The 21353-nt window shown below is 41.2% G+C and overlaps 1 protein-coding gene across 2 annotated transcripts in view; it reads right to left on the bottom strand.

Moving 5' to 3' along the window:
• The window catches only part of ARIH2 (ariadne RBR E3 ubiquitin protein ligase 2), a 43170-nt gene extending 32493 nt beyond the window's left edge, over positions 1–10677 (bottom strand). The window contains exons 1-2 of one of the 2 annotated variants that reach the window (XM_044451802.1): positions 10499–10677; positions 116–460 (exon numbers count right to left, since the gene is read on the bottom strand). In XM_044451802.1, coding sequence (XP_044307737.1) covers positions 116–364 — 249 coding nt within the window. In that variant the 5' untranslated portion in view covers positions 365–460; positions 10499–10677. The remainder of the gene's footprint in view (positions 1–115; positions 461–10498) is intronic. The other variant, XM_044451803.1, reaches the window with a different exon arrangement.
• Positions 10678–21353: the final 10676 nt, after the last annotated feature.

The following is a 21353-nucleotide window of genomic DNA, read 5'->3' as shown; positions in this document are numbered from 1 at the left end:
ACAGCACTTCTGGTCAGTTGTCACAGCTTTGATGGCAGACCAATGATTCAAGTTTGTGTTGTCCATTTTGCAGCCTTGAAGGTGCACCTTCATCAAATGCCATAGCACTGCTCACCTTTAATGCAGAGGCCAAGCTGACCATGTGCTCATTCAGGGTACTCTCGGACTCCTTGTAAGTCAGGCAGGTGAACTGGTATTCCTCAGGATCGAAGGCATCTGCTCCCTGTTGCTCCACATCATTTGCCACCCCCACATAGTAATCCTCAATGTCCCCAGGGTCTTCATCCTCTTCCTCCTCATCACAGTTGGGATCATAGTCCTCTTCATTGCTGTCAGAGCCCTGGCTGTTCATGTCCACAGACATCTTAGTGCTCTGCCAAACTGCAGAGTAGGAGAGCAATGTCTGCCTCTTTTTCCACCACACTATCGCTCTTTTGACTTCATCTGACTTTTCTACCTCCTAAATAGGGGGAGGAGGAATGGGGAGGAGGAAAACAGACAAACAAGTTTGATTGTTATGCCCGCAGAGTAGCCTGTCCATAAAAACATAGCTGGGAGTGAGCAAATAAATTAAAAGTAAGCAACATTGCTCACACCTAATGTATATTTTCAATCACTTTTTTGGTAAGAGGCCAAGCACAGCCAAGTTATTGCTTAGAGGTCCTGGCTCAACTTCTTGCTCAGATGTAAACTTCACTCTTTGCATGACAATAAGTACATCTGTTTCTCCTCCCACCTACCACATATGACTATTTGAATAATCACAGCATAAAAATCCTTAACAGCAGGCACTCATAACTGCCTGCTCAGCTGAGTTGAGGATTTCCAGCATTTCTGCTCTAATTACATTACTTCATGAAAAGAAAATAAACTTTCTAATGTGTACAATTCTCATGCAATGAGCTGGTCAGAGCTGCCACTACTGAAAAGGCTTGAGTCTTGGCTGCCACATAATGGACATCTGATAGTAATAGTACCCTTTGCAGAATTTCCTCAGATGATGTCAAGAAAGAAGACAATACATTCCTTCAGAATATGTAGACCTTTAAAGGTTAAAATAAGCATTTGAATAGTGCTTCAAAAGTAACTGGCACAGCTTAATAAGGCATTTTTGGCTATTTAAATGAAAAGACTGACTATTGCATTCTGCACAGCTGAAATATCCAAACAATTCTGGACAGAGCATACTACTCTTACCTAAACTAGAGGATATCAAGCTATGATATTCTAGAGAAGTAAAACCTGGTTTTTAATAGCACTCTTAGCTACAGCTTCTGTATGTGAACCAAGTAACCACACTCAATCCAGGAGCAGAGCCAAGCTGCAATCTTGATGACTCGCATGCCCATCAGAAGTAGATGGTCAATCTGCTCTAGATGGAGGTTACACTTTAAAATAATAATTTTCAAGCAGACTGACCTGCCAGCTATCAACAATCCCATCTTTGATGGACTGAGCGTCAGCCCACCTCCAAACTATTTCTGAATTCAGACAATCCATCAGGATTCCACTGTCCAAGAGAGGACAGCATTCTCTTTCTTTTCCTTCTGCCTTTGCATCTTTGATTCATGGTGCCCTGTACAGATGCAATGGTGTCATCCTCTCTATCCCACTTCCATTTCTACCTCCAAACCACTCCCAACACATTTTTTGATCCAGATGGTAATCTTTATTGGTAAAAACTGTCAGTGTAACTAGTAGTGTTAAATAAGCACTGCATAGCAGTAACGACACCTTGTACCTTCAAAGTATGTAACTCAAGTTCTCATGACCTTTGCAAGACACACTTTCAAGGAAAGATCACCTGCTTTTTCACACTTGGGAAACGAAGTAGATGATGTATCAGTTGAATGGCAAAATTGAGAAAAGTGCCTACCTATAACCCAATTTAAAAAAAAGAAGCTGAACGAGAAGCAAGTCAAGAGCTATGTACACAGCCAATATTCCACACTCAGAAAGCAGAAAATTCTTATTAAGCTGTCTTACTGAAGGACTAGTTTAGTTCTTAATATTGTCTATTAAAAAGCACACAGGTATTTGGGTAGCATGAAACTAGCTAAGAGCAATATTATGCTTACAGTCTATTAGGGCTAGCAATTATGACTAGATATGTTCTCCAAAAAGCTGATCAGCAATCTGAGAAAGTTGTAGCTTTAACCAGCTGCAGCCTAGATCTTCTGATCAACAAGACCAAGAAATCACCAGTAATACTTGTGAGGATCACAAAATATAAAAAAAGCTTTTCCATACAAAAACCCTCCCCATCTTGGGTCCTAGCCTACCCAAGGCCAATGCATTTTACATCTAGTCCTGCAGTTATCTTGCATCCAATAAAGGAATCAAAGCCCAGCTACCCACCCCCTCGTAATCTAATCTAACTAGCATGAAGCTCAGTGTAACAAACTTATGTGGGAATAAATTTGATTTCAGTAACAATTACTTCTAAGTGTGCATATGACTGCAGACTTAGAATAAATAACATGAATTCAAAAGAATCTATGTCTTTTTACCCCAGATGGTCTTCAAGGCAGCTTATAACATAGCACCCAATGCTGAACACAACACACCCATCTGACTATAAAAAACACATTAGGGATGTTCTCCGTGTAGCATTTTATTATATTTTTCCAGGGGTAAACTGGTTGTGCCTTCAGACAAGCAGCATACAGTGCACCACTGTTTTGCTGATTATTTTACATGTATATATCTAACAGTTGTAGAATCACTTGCTTGGAAAATGTAACTTTGAATTTCTGCAGAGCAGAAAACCAGAGCAACACAATTTTATTACTATGAATTATATTTCTATATAGCCCAATTGCTCAAACACTCCGAGTTTACAACAGCATATAAAATACAAGCACACAACAGATAATAAAATATAAACACTGCAATAAAAATTTAAAAGTCAAATTAAAAACCTATAATTTATTTAACTTCTATATCACTCAACAGCCAAAGCTCTTGAGCACTTTATGACAATCCATTAAAACACAATCTGAAATGCACCACAATATAAAAACATTGAGAAAAAATTGCCATACAAAAAATTTAAACCAGATTAAAAATATACAATTCCAATAAATTAAGCACAACAAAATATGATTGAACCTGATTAAAAACAAACAAAGCCCCAACTAATTAAATGCCCTGCGATAGAAGAAAGTCTTGACCTGGTACCAAAACACAGTAAGGTTGGTGCTAGGCCAGCCTCAGTGGGGACCTCTTTCCACCAACTGGGGGAAAGGACCTTCTCCTTACTGCCATCAACTGAGCCTCCCTCAGAGGTGGCAGTTTGAGGCAGGCCCCAGAGATTGATCATGGTGACAGATAAGAGCATAGCTTACCCAAATTAAATCAAAAGACCTGTTAAGCAGTTGATGTAATGCTCAAATAAAATATAAAACAAATTAAGTGCCCTATCATAGAGGCCAATCTTAACCAGATAAAAATATGAGACTTGGCACCAGACAGGCTTCAGCTCCAACAGTGAAGCTGGTTCCATAACTGGTAGGGCTGCCACTGAGAAGACTCTTCTTGTTGGTACCAATCAATTCTCCCTTGGGGGTGGCAGACCCAGATCTTGATTGTAGTACCTAGATGGCTTGCATCTGGGAGAGCTGTTCCATCAGGTGTGCTATTATACTGTCCTTCTCTTCTTAAAGTATACTAGATAAGAACACAGTTTGCTTGATCACCATGGCTTGCATGCTGGTTGTTGTTTGCTTAACTACTCATTTGGGCATGGTTTGTCATCTCTTCAGAAATGGTAGCATGGCTTGCACCTGGGCGGCAGCAGGGGACAACCCTCAGGTAACCCATGGGCTGCTGTTGGGTTGAGATTAGTTTTTCTTCAAACAAGCCATGTGATTCAGGTTCAAATGCCAGGTAATTAGGCAAATCATGCCCAGCACATACTGGCATGCTCTGCAGTTGAAACATGCCACTGTGGCTTGTTTAAGCCACAGTAACCATGCAAATATGTAGCTCACTCAAACAAATATTTGATTTGCAGCTAAAATAAAATATTGTCATGCATTCAATCAGCTTCCTCCAACAGAAGAGAATCAAGACCAGAAACTAAACACATTGCTCAAAACTTGTTCCGAAGTAGATTTTCCAATGTACCTGTCTGCCCTTAGCAGTGGGGATAAAGTGACATCCCCAAGGGGGGAAAGCCTACACACAGTTTCCATATGAGTCCAGTAATTCATCTTTAGACTAGAAGGGAAGATTAGTGCTAATCAAACAATCTTAAGAACAGTAGTATCTGAAGGGCATATCCTTCACTATCTGAATAGCAGTGAACATTCATTTTATGTTCACTGGTGACCCAGTGTGGTGTACTGGTTAAGAGCATGGGACTGGGACTCAGGCAATCTGTGTTCCAGTCCTCACTCAGTCATGGAGCCAACTGGATCATAATGGGGCAGTCAGACTCAGTCCAACCTACCTCACAGGGTTGTTGTGGGGATGAGATTGAGAGCAGCAGGAGGAAAATGATGTAAGCTATGATAAATTCTTTAAAAAGAAAAAGGATATAAAGCTAACAAACAAATAATTCATCTGGAGGCAAAAGCAAGTAGAAACACAGAAACATAGCAAGTCAGAAGGGGTCTCCCGAGCCATCAAGTCTGACCCCGGGCTCCAGTTGGCTTCCCTCATGTAATACCCAGCATGTGCTTGTCCAGTTCTTCCTTGAACATCCTCACTGAAGGGCCCCCCACCAGCTCCAGTGGAAGCCCATTCCATATCTTAGGGGTCCTAACCATCAGGAAGTAGCCAATTACTAGTTTACAGGAGTTAGGTACACTATAGACTAATGGAATAGGAAACAGAAACAGAACAGTTATTCAACTGCCTTTGTACAATATTAATTTTTTGGAGTCTATATGATAATAAACTGCAAGAATAAGACTGTAATTTCAACACTGTACTGAAAAGCCCAACTTATACTTTTTGACAAATACTAGTGTTTGTTATAAAAACAGGGAATTGTCAAAGTACAGACAACTTGGAAAGAGAGTGGAATGGCCAATTAAATGGGAGAACAAGTCCTTAATAAAAGAACTTAATGGCTTTCATATTCTACTAAAAGGAAATTCTGATGCTTTGTCATTTCAGAATCCAAGCCTGTCCACAAGCCAGTTGGGGAATTGTATTCTCTTTTGCAGTCAAAACTCATAATGTCACATTACTTAAAACAATACTCCTGATTCTCAGGATGGTAAACGTGTTCCCAATAAATGACTATAACAACCACAGCATTTTTGTAGTTTTTATACATGCCTTTTACAAACATGCTTTTGACTACTATCATGGTTACATGTGTCAAATGCCCATTACAATTGAGGAAGAAAAAGCTCACATAATACAGGGTCACTGAATGGAGTATAATACTCATCAGTACATACAATGTGTCCATGTGGAGGGGAGATTTTTTAAATAAAAGAGGGGATTGAACATGATCTCCAGATCCTTTTGCTAATAGGAATCACTTTACCTCTCCTCTCCCACACTTCAAAAACAAACAAACAAACAAACAAAAAACCCCATGGTATCTGTAAGGAGTTTCCACTTTGATGCCCACAGGCACTTGAACCCTGTAACAACATATTTACATGGGTATGTTTGAAATGCATACACCTAATTCTACCTAATGGCCTATGGCTAAATACAATAAACTTACTGTTACAACCTTCTAGCAATTATACACAGGTTGGGTTCATATGATGCAGCAACCTATGTTACTTTCTTCAGGATGGGTTGTCTGGGAACAAAAAGCCACCTGACAACCCATGGCTTGTTCTAGGGATCGCTGAACCCATGATGGGATGTCTTACCATTAAAGAGACTGATGCCACTGCAGGTTACAGGAAATGGTGAGCAAGTCACTCAGGCAAAAATCCTACTCTTGACAAGTTCACCTGTGCTGCCACAGGAGCTGCAATACTGAAGCCCAGGCAGCACATTGGAGTGACTGCCACTGGTTCTTTAACCTTTAACAGTATTTGGCTGGAACAAATGCATGCAATTTTGTTCATAAGGTTTTTTAAAATTTATAGTAGTCTTTCATAGGTGTGCAGGTACACACCTATGTCAAGGTGGCCCATGTTCCCCATCTATTCTTAGCCCCTCCATCTTTTACACACTTTACCAAGCCTCTGTGTACTCCAGGAGATCTACATACCATCCTCTTTTTTCACTTTTTTTTTTTTGACCACTGCCAAATGAAAGGGAGCTTTTCTTTCATCTAGTCTAGCAAATGTGAGCTAGAAATATATATAAGGAAATATATACAAATTTAATGGTTGCATATTTCCCTGTACAGACTAAACACTCAAATTGCTAGATTGGAGGGCTATCATTTCAGAGAGCATAAAAAGTGATCCGGGGATAAGGACAAAAAAGCCACAGTAACCACAAAAGGGGTGACAATCACAGAGGGGGAGAGCAAGTGGCTGATGATCACTTCAAATATCATTTGGGCACTCGAGTAACTATGGTGATCTCTAGTAGACAGCCCTGATAAACTCAGCAGGAGCAGCAGAGGGGTTTTGCTGCTCTTGCTAAGTGGCTCACTCATTGCTGCTTGCAACCTATAATGGGGACAATTACCCAGGTTTGAGCAACATGACAACCCACAGTGAGTTCAACAACCCCTAAAACAAATCATCGATTTTCAGGGTGACTCACTGGGGAAAATCAAGTCATTTAGCAAGGGGTAGTCCAAGTTCTTAAGACACAACAACTCACTATGACTAGTTAAACCATGATGGATTGCCACGTCACAGTATTTTCAATTGGTATCAGATAAGACTTTGACCCATTAATTGACTAAGTAGATAACTCATCAAAAATATTGAACATCAGCATTGAAGTTGGACAAGAAGACGGCAGCTTTTTAAACAAACAATAAAAGATAATCACCTTAAAGGATCTTAAAAGTTAAACAATCACACACAAGCCATGACTATTACTATCCTGTCTAACAAGAAATGCAGGGGTTTGAACATAAATCAAATACCAATGAAGAATGTGGGCATCCCTCTTCTGGTACCTCTAAAATATAAAAAGAAAGCTGAGAAGAGGTCAATTTCAAAAATTCTACCAGAAAGCGAAAATATCTCAACATAGCAAAAATAGATTTCCAGTGAATTTTGTCAAAGCCCTTTTCAGTATCCAAAGAAATATTGACAGCCTGGTCTCCTCTATCCATATTTAAACTTATGAGATCAAAAACTTACAATTATCACCCTATCTATGCTGAATAAATCTGCCTGAAACAATATAATATTTTACAGTAAGTTGTTGCTACCTGCCAGAAATGTAGTTGAAAGTAGATATTTTAATCCCTACATTAATTAATGAAACAGGTCAATAGTTAGTGAAGTGATTGTGAACCCCGCCAGGTTGGGTATCACTGTTAACAATTTAACAATTAGGGGAGCTAGATTCAAGAACATGATTATGAAGATGATGCTGTGAACAGACAGACTAGGCAATGCTTTATATCAGTCAATTAAAAATCTATTCAGACCATGTGATTTGCCAGTATTCATATATGTGTAATTGCCTTCATACTTTTTCAATATGCAAAGGAGCCAAGAAACTGCTGTTTTGAGGAATCAAGTACAGATCAACCTGGGGAAAATGTATCCATGTTCTTCTCTAATGTTTTATAACGCACACTATAAAAATCAGAGTAAAAAATTAAATGGTATGTTTATGTTCAGGGGTAGGTATTGTATCACTCCTTTAAAATAATACTTCAATGTTTTTCCTATTTAACAAACTGCGTCAGAACATTCCCAGGATGTTCACCATTTTTCCAATATGCTTATCATAAACAAATTAAGGCAAATTCTGCTTGCTGTAAAAGTTATTTTTCTTGTATTTTAGTTTTGCAACCTTATCTCCTGTTAAAATTGCACAGCTGGGCAAGTGGAACACTGAGTTTGAACATATTTCAATTAAAGGAATGCACTTTAAGCTGAATACATATCAAAGACATACAATAATTCAATGATAAACTACTAGTTTAACATAAAAAGAAAAAATGTGGGGGGCTGAGCCAGTAGGTCTGATGTTTTCGATGACTGATGCTTCTTAGTTCCTTTTTGTTAGGTATATTAAGAATAAAACTTATTAAAAAATAATTCAATGATAAAGTTTTACTAGCCTCCCACCCAGTCGTGCAAGAATCAACAATACCCTTGTTCATTTGAAATACTCATGTAACTCAGTAAAAATCTAATTTCTAAAAAAATGATCATAAAGAAAACAAACATTAGAGTGAAAGAGACGAGTGGTGGGGCCCAGCAGATCTGAAAATTGCAGCTCGAAGACTACAGTTCTCAATTTTAGAAATGTTTATTTGAACTAACAAAGGTGTAACCTTCCCTAATAAGCTAAGGGAAAGCAGCTAGGATGGACAAGAGAAATGAAGCTGTGGTTTGTAACTGGGATGCAAAGTTTTTCAAGCATTAATCAATCCAAGATATCCCTGAAGTGTAAATGTAACCACCATGTCTCTTCAGAACACTTCTATTCAGCAAAGAATGTAAAAACTCATTAATAAGTCCCACCCCCAATCAAATAATAATAAATAACACCAATTTGCTAAAACACTCATGAAACATAAGCAAATATTATGAAAGGGTATTAGGAAAATGTATTATTGAATATTTTCAATAATTCAATAATTATAATTATTGAATTATAATAATTATAAGTACTATTTTGACACTGTACATTCAAGTAATTAAACAAATGTAGAATGATTTCTTTTCTGGAAGGTGACATTTAGATGTTTTGACACAACCCTGTCAAGCGAGATTAACTCAACAGAAAATATGTCAAATCTGTGCTAAGCCCAGATATGCAGAACCCTAACCTTAGCATGCCAAAGCATTCAGGTAGTCATCCCCCATTGCCAAATTAGAAAAGTAGCTTTATATCACTTTTAGAACAGAAATCTGGATCTTCTCAAAAATAGTGAAATGTTAAACAATATGACTGTAAGCTTCATTATGGGAGAAGAGTACAAGAAAACATTCTTTGGCTTGTTTACACAATGTTCATGCAATGAAATAATGTAATCTAATATAGGCCACTCTGAAAGCCTTTTCATTAAGGACAGGAGGAAATGCTTTAAATAAGCAAATGCCCTTTCCACAAGTAAAAACCAATTTGAGCTAGACTACTTATTTCAGCTTAGTTTAAGCCTATTCTTATGTTATGGAGGTGCCTATTTACCAATGCTCAATTTATTTAACAAGATACCCAATTTTGAAAGTGTCATACTTTTTCATGAGACCCAGCTGCCACAAATACTATACTTACCTTGAGATAACTTGCTATCGTAAGACTGAAAACAAATCTATTGTAAGAAATGTTTGCAGAAAAATTCTAACAGCATGATTCTTTATAAACAAAGTTGATTTATTATAAAAAGTATTCCTCACTAGTTCAAAGCCATTTCGTTTTACTTCAGATACCTAAAGGAAGCAAAGCAGTCCACTCCATACCTATCCATTCACTTACCTAGACATCAACACATGTTGCAAATACAAATGGATCAGTGACTTAGGAAAAGTAACAGTGAGTCTCTAAATGGCAGTTAACCAGGCTCCAACAGGAAAGCTCTCCAAAAGAACTTGGAATCTTTACACTTGAACTTTGGTCATATTAACCCTTAAAGCACATCTGGAAGGGCATACACTTCCTGCTAGGGATGTCTTCTATGCCTCAATACAAATCCTGCTTGCACATACAGAATAGCTGGATAAAGCTCAACATTTCAGCTCCACACCCATCCCTAAGCTACTGTAGCTGGTAATTATTTGTCAACCCCTATTCTTTACCCTCCAGCATCATATTAATTGTCTACATATCTTCTAAGTAGCACCCACGTTCGTATTTCACTTTATTTTTAGCGCAGGTTACATCAATTTTGAAAAACAATAGTAAGAGTTTTTCAGAAACCCGCTTAACTAAAATACCAGGTTGCTCGGATTCCAATAGTGGTGACAGTCTTTTCACGTGCAAGTAGAGCCAGTGCACGATTAGAGCACCGGTATTTCACAATTAATCTTTTCCACCTACCACCCGCAAATATTTATTTTCCTCTTAAGAAGCTAGAGCAGCGTATACAGACTTCTCTTGAGTCATTTGTCTAAGTTGAGAGGCAGAGAGCTGTCCAAGTTCCACAGTCGAGAGTAGGATATGCGGGCAAACCCGAGGCCACACCACCCACCTCCGAACTCCAATACTCGACCCACACACCAGCTCCGAAGAACGCCAGTGCCTCTCGCCTTTTTTGCCCCACACCAAGGGAGGGGACTTCCTAAGAAAAACGCCAGCGAGGCGCCCCCGCCCTCCTGCCGACTGCCCCCGCCCCGACACTGAGCCACAGCTATCCTGGCCTCAGCAGAACGTCGTTCTCTACGCGCTCCTCAGTGTAAACAAGGCCCGGCTCCTCCAGCCCCGTACTCACCTACAGCGAGGGTAAAACGGTGTGGAGGCTGCTGCTGCCACCTCGGCCCGCACGGGGAAGGCGACTACTACCGAGGCGGTGAGTGAAGCCAGAGAGGAAGTTCGGGAGTTGGAAAAGGCGAGGAAGAAAATCACCCCCCTGCAGACTCCCTCATCTCTAGCCGGGCCACTGTGGCCTGCGCACCGGAAGCCCTGGCCTCCAAGGAGGCGTTACTTCCGTCGTCGAGAAAGGCGGAGAAGGGGCCGCTGAGCGAATTCGAACGTTGCTCTAGTGGTCGATCCCAACGGGCAAGAGAGGGAGGAAGAGGGTAATCGGGAGACTCAAGAAATGCCAGAGCGAACCATTGTTCCGAGTGCGAGGGAGTATCTGGTCTGAGCCATTAGCACTGAGGATAGGGGGACAGATGATTATAGGTCCTTCTAGCCCTTACTGTCGACACTGGAAGGCAGCAATGGCTCTGCAGGCAAGCTTTTTTTTTTTTTTTAAGTCCCCTGTAGAGATACCAGGGATCGAACCTGGGACCTTCTACTTGTAAACGCTACTTGGTGAGGCTAGTAATTCTTATGTCGATAGGGCTCCTTATCCATTGCATTCTATTCTGAGCTCTGTATGAGCTATCCCGAGTGTTCTGTGCTGGTGAACCTACTTCGTGATGGCGTTCAACATCACAGCCGCTTTTCCCAACAGTTCTGCAATTAGCAGTGTTCATAATAAAGGAATTGGCTGATGAATTCGCAACATTAAATGGGGATGGGGGAATGGATGGGCTGCCATATCACTTTTCAAGCTGCAGGGATTGCAAGTCTGGAAAATGCCGCTGAGGTGAAAAGACAGTCCTCAGGGTGAAGCAGAGGTCAGCTACCCAAAGGCTGGGTTGCAGGGGACAGTTTCTAATGTCTGTGCACAGTGGCCTGTCCCCCGAGCAACATCTGCTGGAAAGTTTGTAAGGCTTGAAGTTATGCCATGGAAAACCTCAGGGCTAAAAATAAACACACCGAAACAACAGACTTTTAATAGAGTGGCCAAAGCTGTATGAGTGTTGATGATATCATTAGATTTGCTAGATTTCTTCCCCCCACCGCCCCCCAGGTAAGGATGCTCAGACTTTTAAATCAAGACTTGTTTGCTTGTATTTATTTTATTTACAGCCCACCTTTTTCCAAAAAGTGGCACTTAGGGTGCCTAATAACGACAGTTTCCTTCCTTTCAGACAGATAGTATCAGCTCATGGTTTCTGGGGTAGTTTGGTTTGTGTGAATTCAGTTTATTTGCATAAGGAACATGCCTGCAATAGCCTTTGTATGGGAGCAGGCTGGGGAAGAGTTAATGAAAAGTTTGTTACAACTTTTCCATTTCTCACTAAAAAGCCTTACCCTGCTCAGTTCTATGTATATTTACTGTAAATAAACTCCAGCAGGGAACTATTTAAAAGCAGCTTGATTTGCAGAAATCAGCAGATTAAGGCTTTTACCTCATGGAGAATAGTATTTCCAGTCTCTGAAATTTGCAGATTAAGTTACCTTTAAAGGCACAAGAACAGGAGCTTTTTAAAAAGTTGGGAACCATTTTTTCAAGAAAATGCACACAATTGTAGTTTATGCTGCAATTACAGGTTCCCTAGATGTTACCTAAATACTTTCCAACACATGAAGACATGCATTCTTTACTCAAAGCTTCCCCATTCTGCAAGTGTATATGGCTAAGTATGCCCCCCACAGAACTTTATTCTTTAACACCTGTATACATTTAGCAACTGAAGCAGTTGCCATTATTGCACCTTCAAAGTAGGTAAATCTTCACCTGCTGTTTCTACTTGACACTCAGCTCTGAAACATAGAGGTATTCCAGTAGGGGGAAAGGCTTGTAACACAACAGGCAAGGTGAATGCCTATAAAAATTCTTAAGAGTGTGGCTTTCTGTTTGGGGATTGACCTTTTAACAAACTACATTAATAGAAAAAATGGGGCAAGGAAGCTTCCTATAGCTCTGCTACAGTGGGTATAATCACAGTGAGTTTCATTATATTACTAGCAACCCTGGAATTCTGCAGGAGTGTATCAGAGATTATTTGAAAAGATTAGTAATGACAGATACATTACTGGGAAAGAGGGCTAATCCACTATTACTGATTTGCCTGTGACTAAGCACTCCAAAAAGAGTGTGATGTAATTTCAAAAAAACCTGCTCAAGGTAAAAAGACAAAAATTACACTCATGCTTAGCTAGCATCCCTTATATGCTGAGAGAGCACTCTATGCCCTGGAAACTTCTGCAGAGTGCAGGACCTTCTCTGACATTAGAAGCAGTTTCTTAAGGATAGGAAATTCAATAGCTGTTTATTTAAGACACTGACTAAGATCAGATCTGAAATGGTTTGTTGTTGAGTTCTTTGCTACTTGCATTTGGTCACAGATTGCACTTGTTGCATCCATTACCATTTGGTTCCATTGTTCTTCCAAGTAAGTAAATATATATACATTAATTGTGTACCTGTTAGCTGATGGTAACATCACTCGCATTGCACATGCTGCAATAAATCAAGAGCAGAGCAATCTTATGACTCAGAGACATTACCTAGAGGGTCACAGGGTCATTCAGATTCCCAGATCTGAGGCTGAATAACTGGTCTGACCATGCTTGCGACTTTTCCAAGGTCACAAGAGCAACCTTGGAGAAGGGATTGAAGGAGCAGAGAGGAGTTGAGATGGGCATCATTAAGGTACAATGTATTTAGGTGGTGACTCAGCTGCCTTCCCTCCCCCTCTGAAGCACCATGGTTAGGTGGTTAAAACTGGCCATCTATGAGCTGCTTTACAGAGCTGGAAAAGCATGGAGATGACCTTTGCTTCCCTGCTCCTGCAGCCCTGCACTGGGTGCTTATAATCTGCATTTGTAGAGTTATGGGTAGCCTAATTGGATAATGCCCTAAACCTTTTGCCCCTTCATGGATCACTGCCTTGTCATGGTGAAGGGGCTTGTGTAGCTCAATGAAGCTATGAGCTACACCGTGCAGGGCCACCCAAGACGGACAGGTCATAGCAGAGAGCTCTGACAAAACGTGATCCACTGGAGAAGGAAATGGCAACCCACTCCAGTATCTTTGCCGTGAAAACCCCATGGACAGGACCAAAAGGCAAAAAGGTATGATGCCGGAAGATGAGCCCCTCAGGTCGGAAGGTGTCCAATATGCTACTGGGGAAGAGCAGAGGGCTAGTACTAGTAGCGCCAGAAAGAAGGAAGTGACTGGGTCAAAGCCGAAAGGACACTCATTCGCGGATGTATCTGGTGGTGAAAGGAGAGTCCGATGTTGTAAAGATCTATACTCAATGGGGTGGACACTGACCTTGAGCCAGACATCCTGGAATGTGAAGTCAAATGGGCCTTAGGAGGTCTGAGCAACAACAAAGCTAGTGGAGGTGACAGTATTCCAGCTGAGCTATTCAAAATCCTAAAAGACGATGCAGTAAAAGTGCTACACTCAACATTCCAGCAAATTTGGAAAACTCAGCAGTGGCCACAGGATTGGAAAAGGTCAGTTTACATTCCAATCCCAAAGAAGGACAATGCCAAAGAATGTGCAAACTACCACACCATTGCACTCATTTCACATGCTAGCAAAGTGATGCTCAAAATCCTACAAGCTAGGCTCCAGCAGTATGTGGACCGAGAACTACCAGAAGTACAGGCAGGATTTCAAAGAGGGAGAGGAACTAGAGATCAAATTGCCAACATACGCTGGATCATGGAGAAAGCTAGGGAGTTCCAGAAAAACATTTACTTCTGCTTCATTGACTATGCTAAAGCCTTTGATCGTGTGGATCACAACAAATTGTGGCAAGTTCTTAAAGAGATGGGAGTACCAGACCATCTTATTTGTCTCTTGAGAAACCTATATGCGGGTCAAGAAGCAACAGTGACAACTGGACACAGAACCCCCGATTGGTTCAAAATTGAGGAAGGAGTTCAGCAAGGCTGTAAACTGTCACCCTGCCTATTTAACTTATATGCAGAGCACATCATGAGAAAGGCAGGGCTAGATGAATCATCAGTTGGAATTAAGATTGCTGGAGAAATAACAACCTCAGATATGCAGATGATACCACTCTAATGGCAGAAAGTGAAGAGGAACTAAAGAGCCTCTTGATGCAGGTGAAGGAGGAGAGTGCAAAAGCTGGCTTGAAACTCAACATTAAGAAAACTAAGATCATGGCATCTGGTCCTCTCACTTCCTGGCAAATTGATGGGGAAGAAATGGAGGTTGTGACAGATTTTATTTTCCTGGGCTCCAAGATCACTGCAGAAGCGGACTGCAGCCAAGAAATTAAAAGACGCTTGCTCCTGGGGAGGAAAGCTATGGCAAATGGAGACAGCATACTAAAAAGCAGAGACATCACCCTGCCAACAAAAGTGCGTATAGTCAAGGCTATGGTTTTCCCAGTTGCAATGTATGGCTGTGAAAGTTGGACCGTAAGGAAGGCTAAGCGCAGAAGGATCGAGGCCTTTGAATTGTGGTGCTGGAGGAGATTCCTGCGAGTTCCTTGGACAGCAAGGCGATCAAACCGGTCAGTCCTAGAGGAGATCAACCCTGACTGCTCTTTAGGCCAGATACTGAAGATAAAACTCAAATACTTTGCCCACCTAATGAGAAGGAAGGACTCCCTGGAGAAGAGCCTAATGCTGGGAACAATTGACGGCAGAAAAAGAAGGGGACGGCAGAGAATGAGGTGGCTAGATGGAGTCACTCAAATAGTCAGTATGAGCTTAAGTGGACTCCGCGGGATGGTGGAGGACAGGAAGGCCTGGAGGAATGTTGTCCATGGGGTTGCCCGATGGGTCGGACATGACTTTGTGACTAACAACCACCACCTAAACCTTTTGAGCTGCTACAAGACTTTTTGGGTGCTTTTACTGGGTGATTGCCCTTTCTCAACAATTTTGCAGAGCATCTGAGCTTCATTGACTACCATTTGTAGTGCACCATTTCCCCACTGCTGCTTCTGTTCTGTTGTTGGTTGTTGACAGGAAAAGACAGATATTAATGGGGGCAGGAAGAAGGAATAGGTGTACAGTAGGTTTGGATGGGAAGCACCCTACCTTGATTTTATTGCACTTTATCTCCAGGTATTTTTGCTTGGATCCAGCTCATCTCCAAGAGGATATTTAGGCTCTGACCTACTTCAGCTGAAGCCCTTAGTCTGATGGTCCCCTGCTCTTATGTATTGGCCAAGATGGTCCTTCCTGCAGCCCTGTGTTTATCATTCAGTGATGGTGATAAAAGTTGGCAAAGGGAAAATCTAGTGTTTCCACTACATAAAATGCAAATTCTTTGAGTCTTGTACTTTGCAAGTTTAATACATACAGCTGCATCTTGCCACTAGATGGAGGAAGAGTTCTCAAACCATTTTATTTCCTATGCCAGATGAATGTAATATACTATTCTGGGTTAATCCTGAAAGCAGCTTGGAAACAGCAAGCAGCTGGTTTATTTCTAAAGTAGAGCCAAGTAATGTCAATGCAACACCCTCACATGCTGTACTTTATTCTGCTTTTCTGCTACGAAGTATTCAGAATGCTGTCTTCATCCTGCATTAAAAACACAGAATAAAAATGCTTTACCAAAAAACAACTCAAGTTCTGCTTTCAAAACAAATGAAGATTAACAACCATACAAATGTGTTTCATTTTTGACAAAATAACCCTGTTTGAATGGTGTCGTCTGACATAGATTTTCTTTATTATTATTACTGCATTATTAGGTGTGTGACAGTACATGCTCGATTTTCTTTGTGTGTACGCTTTGCTTTTTAGTAGAGAGAAGTGTGATAGCTAGTATGAGTATCTGAGGATTACTTTGTGGGGTATGAGTAGTTGGACATGCATAACTAAAACCCACTGGAGGGGCAGAAGAACCAGCCAGCCACTGAAGACTTAGAAAACTTCCAAAGGAGCTTTTTATAGATGCTGTTTTCGAAGATACGGCCACATCTAGAATTTGCACAGTTTATTTTGAACATAGTCTTGGCACAGTGTTCATAACCCAAACATCTTTAGCTATGTGGGTGAAAGGTGACTTTAGGACAGGTTGCCTGACTCTCCACATAGCGTTCTGTTGGTGCAAGTTTAGAGGTGCTGTCCTGCAGGCACTTTTCTGGGAGCAAGCCGTGCAACTAAACCTGGATAGGATCGTGCTATAAATGAAGGCAATCTGCCTTAAACTGATAGAGCACTTTTGGGCTGTGACTGTTGGAGTGAGAGAGTTTAATGCAGAGATTGAGAACATCTGTTTAAGGACCCTTGGCATTTTAAGTAGGGATTAAAGCCTGTGTCACATTCCCGCCATTTTTGTTTCCACATGGAAAAAAGACGCTTTTCGCAAGCATGCCCAGATTAAGCTGGGTCAAAAGGGCTAGTGTACTCTGCAGTACATTTGCAAGCACTGTTTCCATTTTAGTCAGGTTTGCCGCTAATCTAGTGAAGCAAGAAATAATAGGCAGTGCAGTCTATAATAGGCAGGCAGACATCGAGACTGGCTTTCTGCTGCAGCTAGGCCCATCCTCCTACCATGAAACCTTGCCTATTTCACCTGGTATGTATACCAGGGTATACATACCAGGGGGCACCTTTTCCCCTGATTTTTGGATGCCAGAGTGACAACAAAATAATCAGGTCAATAGAAATAGACAGCAATTCTATTTATAGAAATCTGATGCCAATAGAGATGTGGGAGATGCATGTGCAACAGGATAATGGAATTACTGGTGAAGAGCTCTGCAAATTGCATTAGGGAGAATTCATACAACTTGGACATATGGAGCCATCGCACTACGGCTGTTTCATGGGGAATGTGGGAATCGGGCCCTTGAGCCAGTTACCATAAAGTGAGTTTAAATGGAAGAGGCTAACAAATGGAACAGAAATTTTCCATAATACAGTTTTTATCCTACCCTGTCCCTAAGGTCTAGAGGCAGATAGGTATTTTTTTTATACCAGAATACGAAAATAATTCTCTGTAAACTCTGTATTATTATATTGGCTTTGATCCTAAGATAAGTTAACTGAGGATGCAATCCTAAGGGTTTAGACAGAAAAATAGCCCTACAATTCCCAAGCTTCTGCAGCTAGCATGGGACTTGTAGGTGGTCTTTCTTTTTAAGCAGGCATAAGATTGTAGCCTTAAGGAAATCCACCAAAGGAAAGTTTCCCATCCTTTCCTCCCTCCAGATCCCATCTCATATTTTTCTGTTGTCAGGGAAATGCCAACTGGTTTAAAAGCCAAGGGGGTAATTTGTTGTTTGGATTAGACGTATGCTAGAAAAACAGAAATGCCATGTAATATATGGTCCCCACAATTCAAATTATGGGTACTTCCAAACAGAGGGCTCCTAAAGCTACCACTTACCTTAATGAATTATCTGTGGGAAATAAAAAGACAAACTGTGAGTTATCAATGGAAGATTATGTCACTTGAACCCCCATAAGATTCTGAATGAGACAGGATGATGAGGCAGAATGAGGCAATAAAAGACTCATTCGGAAGCATCCTGTATCTCAGCAGCTGCAATGTGAGAAACACAAGTGTTGGAAGCCGCCCCGAGGCTTCGGCGAATGGGGCGGCATAAAAATGTTTTAATAAATAAAAGTCTGTGCTCTGCGGCACCTTCTTGTTGGTGCATGGACACCTGCATGCAGAAATGCCTCTGGCGGGGTGCATTCTCTGTCCAGCTTGATTAAACCAGCCGTGATGTGAGCGTAGGTATGGGGGAGGGGACCCTGAAGATGACAAGTCTAGGAATTCACTGGAACCCATTTTGGAAGCATCCCCAAAGGGTCAGCATCAGAGAAAGGGTAACAGTTTACCAGAGCCAGTGGTAAGAGTGTGGGTGCATCCAGATGAGAGGTTCTGATTGGGCAATCACCCTTCCTCATCCACACAATTTTACAGGTGACTGTACACTTCTAGTGTTTTGATACTTCTACTACCATCTTATCAGAAAAAATCTTTTAAGGAGGAAATAATGAAAGAAATGTATAATGCTTTTTGATTGTCAGTGCTGGGAACTCTCTGCCTCGAAGGCCCCTTTGTTTACGTGGTGCATATTTGTCTAAAAACAAGAAGGAATCTTTGGGCACCATCCAAACTAAGAGATGTATTATGGCATGAGTTTATATTGAGGGGATCAACATGATCAGAGCTGAATATATGAAAGCTTATGTCATAATATCTATCTTAGTTTTCAAAGTGCTACAAGACTTTGTTGTTTTTGCTGTGAAATAGAGTAGAGCACTTCTGGAAGTAATACTCTGGCTAGTTTAATTGAAAGCTCAGTGGTATGAAGCCATTTTCCATGTAATCATAACTACTACGTGATTTTAAAAAAATTAAAGTCAGTACAGAAATTCTTAAATAAAAATGGCCAACTTTGGTGCTAAAAATTGACAAAAAAAAAAAATCCACCTAAACCGGGGGTGGGAATCTTATGGCTCTTCAGATGTTCTAGTCCACAATTCCCAGGATCCCATGGTATTGTCTATACTAGCTAGGGCTAACAGGGACTGTAGACGAAAGTAGCTCAAAAGCCACAAGTTGCCTCAAAGGTCAGCAGAAACAGGCCCATCCCCAAACACTTTCTGCTGGAGATGAAGATGTTGCCTCTTCCAGTTGCAGGTTCCAAAGCTGAGTGTTGCCTCAAAGACTGTTGAGTTTTATTTCAGCACTGAAAACAGGATGTTCTCCACCGTCCCTGAAGACAACAAGGGGGTTTTCAGGACAGGCACACAGCATACCCAGCCTTGTCTTCCAGCACCTTGCTACTGCTTGCTCTCTCTTCCTGCTACCCACTCAGACCAAGGATGCCGTGCAGCAGAGCAACGTATGTGCTTACGCAGGGCCTGCCAGAGCGTGTGGCTTGGGTTCTGCCTGCTCTCGCTCAGCGGTCGTTTGCAATGGCATGGTCTGTGAATCTTTAGAAAAGGTGATGAGGCAAGCCAGGCTAGCAATAGGCAAATTTTGCTACTGCCAGGGCAGCAACTCAAGGAGGATAGGTATGCCGGGGGTGGGGTACTGTGGAGGATGAACCAGGAGGTTGCTGCCAGTTTCTTCCCAATAGGCACCATCTAGATGGCGGCCTCACTCTGCCCAACAGTAGGGTTGGCTCTAACTGTAGCCTTGTACCTTCAGGGGTTGCAAAAAGAGGGAAATTCAGCAAATTGCAGGTGTCAAAATTTATCGACAGCTCCTGGAAACCTTCTTTTGCATCTTGTCACACTTTTCAGATGTGTTTCTTATTTATATATTTGAATCTTTTTACCTTTTCTATTGAAACAATATACTAAGCAGCTAACAAATATGCTGTTCATAAGCACCTGATCTCAGTTCTTGGAACGGAATAGCTTCCTGATTGTAAGGGTGCCCCACTAGCTTGTGAGCTGAAACAGTATCTGCAGCTTGGAAGGACTTTTCCTGGAAATCTTCCCAAAACAGATGGGGCCTTGCCCACACATAGATTCCTTCTGCTGCTCCCAGGCACCAATGTGACTATGATAAGATGAACTGTAAAACGAATAACTGCTGATTCTCACAGCTGCTAAACTAGTTTTTGGAAGCAAGACCCAGAAACCCTCGTCTCTTCCTGCATTCCTCAGTCAGGGAAGGGTAAAAATACAGTTTCTGAGCATGCACAAAGTGTTTTTTCATCTTTTGACTGAACCACCAAAGAAAATCTATTCATTTCTTTCTGCTGTTAGCTCACAGAACCTCCAGATCTGGAGTTTGGGTTTTCTAACTTCAGACACCAACCAGTAGTACTTGTTCTTTCTTTTAGGATAATGATCATGAGAATATCAGAAATTAAACTTGCATTTCTCTGAGGTTTTCCTCTTTGGTCTTTTTCTGAGCTGTGCTGGGATACCCACTTTGCAGCTGTGATACAGCTTTTCTATAATGTTTTGATGACATTCAAACTATTCCCATTATTTCCCCTGGAAACGGGTCAGTGCTGAATTGCTGTGAAACTTCTGGGCAGTCTTGACCTGATTCAATGAGGCAGATGTTCCAGATAACTGACTTTCATATGTACGTCTTCCTCTGTGCCAGGAATGAGCAATTTGCTGCCCTCCAGATATTTGGACCTACAGCTTGGATCAGCCGTCCTACCATAGTTAAAGGTGAGGGATCACAGGAGCTGTAGGCCAAAACATCTGGAGGGCTCCAAGTTGCCCATTTGTATGGTCAAAAGCAGTCAATAAAGATGCAGAGAGAAAAAATAGAATATACTTTCAGGGCTCTGGTAAAGTATTCCATCAAAATAGCTCATTCAGTGTGTGTGACTCAGCATTATTATTATTATTATTATTATTATTATTATTATTATTATTATTATAACATTTCTATGCCGCCCCTTGCCGAAGCCTTGGGGCGGCTTACAACACAATAAAATACATTGAAATACAATAGAACATAATAAATTACCATTAAATACAAAAAGTACACTGAGTTACAAACATAATAATATAAAATTAAAATTATCAGTATAAAATAAGTAAATAAATAATATAGGAGGAGAAAAGAGAGGAAGAAGAAGTTGCCCTGGCCAGATCATATGTTTTAACAATTAAAATGATGTTTAAATAAAAAGGTCTTTACCTGGTGCCGAAAAACCAGTAACGACGGTGCCAGGCGGACCTCTTTGGGGAGTGAATTCCATAGGTTGGGTGCCACCGCAGAGAAAGCCCTCCTCCGAGTACTTACTCTCCTAATTTCTTTCATGGAGGGTTCCTGGAGAAGGGCCTCTCCCGCTGATCTCAAAGGGTGGTCGGGCAAATACGGACGTAAGCGCTCGTTCAGGTAGCCAGGACCC

Source organism: Varanus komodoensis, unplaced genomic scaffold (assembly GCF_004798865.1).
Source record: "Varanus komodoensis strain SLA01 unplaced genomic scaffold, ASM479886v1 scaffold6_4, whole genome shotgun sequence".
In the NCBI taxonomy this organism is placed as follows: domain Eukaryota; kingdom Metazoa; phylum Chordata; class Lepidosauria; order Squamata; family Varanidae; genus Varanus; species Varanus komodoensis.
Note: the sequence above shows the minus strand (reverse complement) of the source record. Positions and strands in the feature narration are given on the sequence as shown.